At 35.7% G+C, this 9,135-nt stretch overlaps 1 protein-coding gene across 1 annotated transcript in view; it reads left to right on the top strand.

The window, feature by feature from the left end:
- Nucleotides 1-9,135, top strand: part of Vps13b (vacuolar protein sorting 13 homolog B (yeast)) — a 548,051-nt gene that overhangs the window by 14,844 nt on the left and 524,072 nt on the right. Inside the window, exon 4 of the mRNA XM_013012393.1 lies at nucleotides 4,160-4,280. Coding sequence (XP_012867847.1) covers nucleotides 4,160-4,280 — 121 coding nt within the window. The remainder of the gene's footprint in view (nucleotides 1-4,159; nucleotides 4,281-9,135) is intronic.

Below are 9,135 nucleotides of genomic sequence, written 5' to 3'. Positions count from 1 at the left end.
CTTATGTGGTGCTGAGGAATCGAACCCAGGGCCTCATGCATGCAAGGCAAGTGCTCTACCACTGAGCCACCTTCCCAGCCCCATCAAATATTTAAAAATTTTTAATCAAATATTTTCTCCCCCTCCACACTGTATCACTAACATTTGAAGCCAAGCTGATTTATAAAAGTTTCACTTTTTGTTAATATATTCTCTAAAGTGTGATATTGAAAAATTGTTTTTACTAAAGGAGGTTTCCATAGCTTTTGTCTCTGGTACCTTATCATATTGGCAGATGTAGTGATTATTATTTTTATTCTTGGAATTTTGGTTCATATAGATGAAATGCATGAACTAAGTTTATCACTAGTATTATGCTATTATAAAATTATTGGGAATTAATCAATTAGTGAATTGATGAATGGAGTACCACCATTCACTCTTCCTGTTGGTATCTTTGCTCTTGTGATGATTTTTCTTTTAAGCTAAAGGTTTTTGTGTTTTTTGTTTTGTTTTTATTTTTGTTTTTTACTTTAAAATGGCATCAGAAATTGCCAGGTGCTTTTACTTATTACTCTCCTATGTACATTTTCTTCTAATGCCTGTGTGTGTGTGTGTGAGACTTACTACTCTCCTATATACATTTTCTTCTAATGCCTCTGTGTGTGTGCGTGTGTGCTTGTGTGTGTGTGTGTTTGCCAGTCCTGGGGCTTGAACTCAGGGCCTGGGCATTATCCCCGAGCTTCTTTTGCTTAAGGCTAGTGCTCTACCACTTGAACTACTTCTGGCTTTTTCTGTTGATGTGGTACTGAGGAATTGAATCCAGGGCTTCATGTATGCTAGGTAAGCACTTACCACCAAGCTACATCCCTAGCCTCCTAATGCCTTTTTTTTTGTCGGTCGTGGTGCTTGAACTCTGGGCCTGGGCGCTGTCTCTCAGCTCTTCAGCTCAAGGCTAGTGCTCTACCACTTGAGCCACAGTGCCACTTACCAGTTTTCTAGTGGGTAATTGGAGATAAGAGTCTTATGGACTTTCTAGCTTGGGCTGGCTTTGAACTGCGGTGATCCTGAGATCTCAGCCTCCTGAGATCTGGCGTGAGCCACTGGCACCCGGCCTTCTTTTTTTTTTTTTTTTTAAAGAACAATCTAGGCTTGTTAATTCCAGTTTAAATTCGAATTTATTTTTGGAGCTACTCATATATTGTTTGTTTTTGTCTCTCTACTGGAATCACTAGATCTCCTTTCTTACAGTTTGCTGATGAACAGCCTCCTATTAATTACCAAATCCTGAAGCAGTTCAACTATGAGGACTGACTATATCTCTATCATTCTTAGTACCCTGTTTTTATTGAACTACTCCATGCCTTTAACTTCTGTTGTTGTGTGTACTCTGGTGTATTTATTTGTTTTTGAAAATTTTTAATTAGCATGAATATTTTTGAAGATTTCTAATTAGCTTAAATATTACATATATGCTGGCCATATATTTTGAAAATAAATTTAAATAAACATATATTAGTTGTACAAGGGAGATTTCATTGGGATATTTCCATACTTGCATATCTGGCCTTAGTTTACTAATCATCTTTCCTTATAATATACTGTTTGCTTTTGTTAATGGCTCTTCCCCCATTTAGTGTCCATCCTTAACTTAAACATTATATTCAAATTGCTTTTCTTTTGATACTGTGAATTGAACCTAGAGCATTGTGTATGCTAGTCAAGTGCTCTACCACTAAGGTTCTACATTATAGTCCCTTATGTCACATCATGTTTTTTTTGTTATTTTTGGTGGTACTGGGGTTTGAACTCAGGCCTTTACATTTGCTAGATAGGCCTGCTACCACTTGAGCCATGCCTGTGGCTCTTTTTTTCTTCAGTTACTTTGTATAGGTTTTTCATTTATACTCAGTCTGGCCTGAACCGTGATCCTCCTTTTTAATTTTGTCTTAGGTGGGATGATAGGCATGTATTGTTGCTCCCAACTATTGATTGAGATAGGGATCAGGAACTTTTTGTACAGACTGTATTCCAATCTCAATTCTCTCAGTCTCTGCTTCCTGGGAAGCTAGGTTTTCAGGCATTAGCCACTATTCCTTGTCCTTCTTCATTGTATTTGAAGGGCTTGACCTATCTGGTTTTTCTAATGAATAACTCTGTGCCCTATTATAAAGAAGTGTTATTGTTTTAGAAATAGTTATATATATGTTTGGTATGTTCTGAAATCCTTGAACACAGGTCTTACAAGTTAGCAAATCATCAATTGAATCAAGATAGGAAAATAATTATAACTTTGCATTTTATAAATGAGGATAAGTTTTATAAAAATATGTTACTTAAGTTTCTTTTTTCTTTTTTATCTTTGTCATTATTTTAATCAATATGAGTATAATTTAAAGGTCAAATATAAATAGTGGTACAATAACAAGTTCCATTTCTACTTTTGCCATCTTTATATCTTTTTATCAGTTAGTTTTAGAAATACTTCTTTTTAAAAAATTTATTAGCATATAATGGGGTGCAAGTATGTTTCCTTGTGACATTTCCAATCACATATTTGTACATACATAGTGTATACATGCATATGCACAGTCACCCTTGGTCAAATTGATTAATTGCAGCTTCAGTAGGTTTAATTGTTTTCTTTTCAGATGTGCATATAAAGTACTTTGACTACATTCACTGTCTTCTGCCTTCCCTGATTTAAGTTTCTATTTTACTCATATCAAAACTCAGTTGAACATCCTATCTAGTATAAATCAAAATGAAACATTGTTAAATGAGATCCACAAGATTCTAAACATGTTTAAAATTAACCTTTAAAGGGCTTGACTGAAGTGGTGGAGCATCTACCTAGCAAGCACAAGGCCCTGAATTCAAACCTCAGTACCCCCCTTCCCCCACAAACACACAAATCATTAAAGTTGATTAAGAAGTGAGCGTTAATCTATATTATGAGGAATTTAACATATAAACAAATGGGAGAAGCTTAATTCCATGCTTTGAGATGGAAATGATAATTATTATTATACTGGTCTTAGGATTTGAACTCAGGGCCCAAGCTCTGTTCCTGAGATGTTTTGCTCAAGGCTAGTACTCTACCACTTGGGTAACACACAGCTCTACTTTTGGTGATTAATTGGAGATAAAAGTCTCCTGGGCTGGCTTCAAACTATGATCCTCAGATCTCAGACTCCTGAGTAGCTAGGATTGTATGTGCGAGTCACCAGCTCCTGGCAAGATAGAAGTTGTTTAAAAGTAGCATATATATTTTTAAATTAATATGTATTAATATCGTTTGCTAAAGCCATAAATAAAAATTCATTGGATATTTGGATATTGTCAAGGAGTTTGTTTTGATACCAGCTACTAGATGAAGATCTAGTTTTAAATTACTTTTTTTCATTTATTTATTTGTCGGTCATGTGGCTTGAACTCTGGGCTTGGATGCTGTCCCTGCGCTCTTCAGCTCAAGGCGAGCGCTCTACTGCTTGAGCCACAGTGCCACTTCCAGTTTTCTGGTCATTAGTTGGAGATAAGAGTCTCATGGACTTTTCTGCCAGGGCTGGCTTTGAATCGTGATCCTCAGATCTCAGCCTCCTCAGTAGCTAGGATTACAGGCTTGAGCCACCGGTGTCCGGCTCTTTTATTTTTTTAAAAGGTATTTTTCTTGATTAGTAGTTGTAGAAAGAGGTTACAATTCCCTAAATCAGGTTGTGAGTACAAATGCTTCTTGATCAATATCACTCCTTCATTATTTTCCCCCATTTATCCCATCCTATATCCCTATTCTCAAGTTACATAGCTTATTTTTTACATAATGTACATTGAATATAATGATTGCATTTGTTCACCCTTCCTTCATTCATGTCCCCCTCTTTTGTTTTCTCCCCTAAAACCTGTTTCAATATCCTGGTATTCATTTTGTTAAACAGTACATTAGTTGTTCAGAAGAGTTATACCTTTGGACTCCTCCCCTAAGTACTACTGTTTTTTAAATGCAATACTGTTTTTTGAGACTGCAAATATTGAACTAATGTACGTTTTTAGCACTAAAAAATAAAGTTAGAAATCTACCTAATTATTTTCCATAGTAATCCATAAACTTCACATATTAAATAAAATTTTTCTGGGTCTTGAATGTCATTGATTTGTTTTTCTTTCTTTAAAATAAAAATAGGATGACCATGAAAGCTGTGGTTCTAATTCCACTAACCGTAGTACTTCAGAGAACACAAAATCATCAATAAAACCTCGAAAAGTTCAACAGTCTGCTCCTACAGATCCTGATTTGCCACCAGGTAACTTGTAATGAATTTGAAAAGCTAGAATTTCAGTTATTACTGATCATAGTTTTAGTCTAGTAGAATGTACCTTTTTAGTTTTTACTGTTGTAAAACTTGTAGGTTATATATACATGTGCATTTACCATTTGATTTTAGAACATGTTAGGTTCAGATCCCTCAAAATGCCTTTCAGTAGATTTTGATCTTTTTTGGTAGTAAAGTTGGTCTCTGAGTTTCTTTCTAATAGCCTTTCTCTTGGTAGCAACTATGGTCTCTATGTTCCCTTTCTTTGTTGATTATAGAGAAAAGACATGGGGTTATTCTAAAATTTTGGAAAGTCTGAAATTCACTATGAATTATAACATTTTATAACTAAAAGAGACCTTATATAATATCTCTTTTATTTATTTTATTTATTTTTGTGGGTTGTGAGGCTTGAACTTAGGGCCTGGGCAATGTCCTTGAGCTCTACACTTTGAGCCACTCAACTCCACTTCCATTTCTCTGGTAATTAATTGGAGTTAAGAGTTTCATTGACTTTGCTGCATGAGCTGCATGGGCTGGCTTCAAACTGCAGTCTTTAGAGCTCAGCCTCCTGAGGTCTTACAGGTGTGAGCCAATAGCACCTGGCTTTCAGATGTTTTTGTCTAGCAGTAACAATAATAGCTTGCCAAAATTAGTCCCTTGGCAAGTATTTAGTGAATGCAAAACATTACATGTTAGCTCAGTCAACAAATTTCATCATTGCCTTTTTACAGTTAGAAGAATTATCAGTCACTGCTTTTAGATTTGTTTTAGTAAATTATGCCTTTTTTGTGAGGTTTGTTCGAGATTGGTATATCTTCATCACTGGGCCCACTCTCCCTTCCCCCCAAGGGTTGAAGCTATCTGCTGGTTATGTTTTGACAGTCTTCAGGCATCATCTATTGATCTATTGTCAGAGACTAAAGTTAGACCTTGCCTCCATTAAAATATGCATTCTAAGTTACTATTACTTTTCAAGTGAACATTTTCAGTTGTGCTTTAGTGATGTTAGTGCTGATTTGTGTTTTTTCTAATTGTACCTAACAAAATTTGGTAGATCAATTCTATAAGTAGGAGAAGGTGTTCTTCTCTTAAAAACTGTTTTCAATTTTGCTTGGTTTGGTGGTTCCAGAAAAATTTCCACTGTTTTGTTTTCTTTTTTTTTTTCAAACAGTCCTTGGGGAAAATTCGTGGGAAATTAAAATATAAGTTAAAGTGGTAGTTTATTGTTAATTATTAAATTTGCAATATCTTCATTTCTACAAATTTAATCACAGATCTCCTCAAAATATACTAGATCATGTCAAGAGACATTGCTGATTTTCTTGCTTATTCTCTCTCTTTCTTCTTTTTTTATTTTCTCATACTCCTCTTCCCTTTTGTCAATTGTGGGTTTAATTGTTGATTCCTGTTCCATATTTTGTTTTTCCTGAGAAATATTGCTTAATAAAAATTTAAAGCTGTTGTCACTAACTGATTTCATTGTTAGAAACCTATAAGCTAATTTGCAGTATTGAATACAGATTTAGAGCCATGTTAGTATTTAGACTGATAGAATTATGACAGTTGTCCTATTTTTAGTGGCATAAAACATAATTGTGCTCTAATTGAGCTACTTAGATAGCTTTTGGATTAGCATGTGCTTTTCTACTTTACCTAACAGGAAGACTTATAGCCTTTTTTTGTAGACATAAATCATAGTTAGGGGATTGACCAAATACTGGGAATTAGAGCAGATAAAGCTTAATTTTGCTAAAGGAAAAAGAGGGATAATTTGAGAATCCATTTGGATAAATGGTAAATCATTTTATTTAAAGGGTAACCATTATAGCTATTAGAAGACTTATTTTTGGCAACCTTATTCTGCCTGTGAATCATATTAAAGTTCTTTCATGGTAGAAATAAATTCTCATTTTCAAAATTTTCTAGGGCAAGGTTTTTTCTTCCAGGATATGTGGTTGCAAATTTGAAGTTAATGTTTACACATTTATATAGAGCCAGAAAATTTTTGAGAAAAATTTTGATGTTGTCAATAAATAGGCATTTGTTTTATTCCTTCGATGGATAACTTTCTTTCTAACAAGAAGAGGATACAAATTAATATCTAACATCCTCTTTGTACTCTCTGTTCTTGGTATCTAGAACAGCCTTTTTCAGGCTATGGATCTTGATCAGTTACTGAATTTCTAAAACAAATTAGTGAGTCATACTAAGCATTTAAGCAATATATGGTATAGAGTGAAAAAACCTCTATAGCAGAATGACATATAGATAAAGATATTTCAAGAAATTTTTGCAGAAATTTGATGTAATATTTCTTACTGGGGATATCAAAAATTTGAATTCGACTAGAAGCATTTATATTTTATTCATTTTTTTTTTTTTCTGGTTGTGGGCCCTGAACTCTGGGACTAGGCGCTGTCCCTCAGCTCTTCAGCTCAAGGCGAGCGCTCTACCACTTGAGCCATAGCGCCACTTCTGGCATTTTCTGCTTATATGGTGCTGAGGAATCGAACCCAGGGCCTCATGCATGAGCCACCTTCCCAGCCCTTATACTTTATTCTTGATATGAAAATCTTTGGTGTAAAAATTTTGTTAGGATGAATTGTAGAAAGTTTCACTGAGATTGTTTACATAAAGATATATAATGTACAGTAGTTTGATCAAATGCACCCTACTTGTATTACTTTCTTTCCTCTACGTTCTCCTCTCCTTTCAGAGTGTCTAGTGAGTTTCATTGTGTTATATATAAAATCACATTTTAAGTTCATGATTTATAGTCCAAGATCTTCAGTTACTTCTAGTAATTAGTTTAGCATTTTCCATAAGATTATTTATGTTTCTACATAGAAAGTTTGCTATCTTATTTATTTATTCATTCATGTTTTCCTCTATATTTCCTGCTTTTTTTTTTCCTTTGCTGGAAATCAAACTCATGGCTTCACATTTACTAGGCAAGTGTTCTACCACTAAACTATTCTACTAATCTGTATCCTCTGCACTTTATCTGCCAATATAAAGTGATAGCATGTTTCACTTCAGTTCTTTGTTTTCCAAATTATATAGCCTTTCACATTTATTGAAGGACATTACAAGAAGCAGTAATTTTTAGGTTGCTTATATATTTTCTGTGAAAATGGATCTGAAAGGCAATGTTCCTCCTCTCCTCCTCCTCTCTTCCTCCTCTCCTCTCCTCTCTTTTCCTTGCCTCTCCTCTCCTTTCTTCGCCTCTCCTCTCTTCTCTCCTCCTCCTCTCCCCTCCTCTCCTCTTCCTCTCCTCCTCCTCTCCTCGCCTCCCCTCCTCTCCTCCACCTCGCCTCTCCTCTCCTCTCCTTTCTTCGCCTCTCCTCTTTTCTCCTCTCCTCTCCCCTCCTCTTCTCCTCCTCGCCTTGCCTCCTCGCCTCGCCGCCCCGCCCCTCTCCTCCGCTCCCCTCTCATCTTCTTTTCTTTTCTTCCTTTTCCTTTTCCTTTTCCTTTTCCCTTCCCTCTCCTCTCCTCTCCTCTGCTCTCCTCTCCTTTCTCTCCTCTCCTCTCCTCTTTTCTTTTCTTTTCTTTCTATTTGTGCCAATCCTGGAGCTTGAACTCTAGGCTTTGGTACTATCCCAGAGCTATTTCACTCAAGGCTAGTGCTCTACTCTGAGCCACAGCTTTACTTTTTGTTTTTTGTTTTGTTGGTCATGGGGCTTGAACTCTGGGCTTGGACGCTGTCCCTGCGCTCTTCAGCTCAAGGTGAATGCTCTACCGCTTGAACCACAGCACCACTTCTGGTTTTCTAGTGGTTTTATTGGAGATAAGAGTCTCATGGACTTTCCTGCCTGGCTGTCTTTGAACTCTGATCCTCAGATCTCAGCCTTCTGAGTAGCTAGGATTACAAGGTGTGAATCACTGGTGCATGGCTATCCTTTAATTTTTTCAGGATCTCTCAGTTAAATGCTAAGTTTTTTAAATTCCTAATATTCTTGAAAATTTCTCAGTTTTGTCATTTGGGAAGTTCAGAGATAAATATTTGTTCTATTGCATAACTTCATCTTTCTAGATTTTGTTATATAATTAGCTTTGTTTTCTCCATACCCTTTTACTCCTGTGTATGTGTGTGTGTGTGTGTGTGTGTGTCTGTCTGTCTGTCTGTCTGTCTGTCTATGTCTGTGTGTGCGCGCTTGTGTTCACTTAAGAGAAATATTTCGGATATAGTTAAACTGTGCCCTTTTGAGTTAGAAGTTGTAACTTGGTCATGCTTGATTTTCTTCATCTAGCATAGGTACTACATTTGTAAAGAGCCAGTTAGTACATATTTTAGATTATGTAAGCCATGTGTTTTCTGTTACAGCTATTCCACTTTTCTGATATACTGTGGAAGTAGCCTTTGATGATTAATAAAATAATGAATGTGGCCATATGCTAACAAAACTTTATCTACAAAACTAGATGGAATAGGTTTTGTTGCTGGCTCCTGATGCAGTACAATGTCTGATTCACAATAGGCATTTACCTGTTTCCTGGACTGTAAAACTACATAGTACTTTCTTAACTTGGTTAATCAAATTCATAGACTCACTAAAATTTGGAATAAAAAGTTATCTCAGATTTTCTGGTTTAGAAATCAGTCCTTTTTTTTCTCTTTTTTTATTGTGAAAATACTGTACAGAGGGGTTACAATTACATGGGCAAGCTAATGAGTACATTTCTTTTTTTATTTTTATTTTTTTAAATTTATTTATTTATTTTTTATTTGTGAACATACTGTACACAGGGGTTACAATTACATGGGTAGGATAATGCGTACATTTCTTACCAAGCATTGCAGCCTCCTCCTTTGGTTTACCCTTCACATCCCTTCCCAGCCTCC

The sequence above is a fragment of the Dipodomys ordii genome, unplaced genomic scaffold, assembly GCF_000151885.1.
Source record: "Dipodomys ordii isolate 6190 unplaced genomic scaffold, Dord_2.0 Scaffold17, whole genome shotgun sequence".
Taxonomy (NCBI): Eukaryota; Metazoa; Chordata; class Mammalia; order Rodentia; family Heteromyidae; genus Dipodomys; species Dipodomys ordii.
Note: the sequence above shows the minus strand (reverse complement) of the source record. Positions and strands in the feature narration are given on the sequence as shown.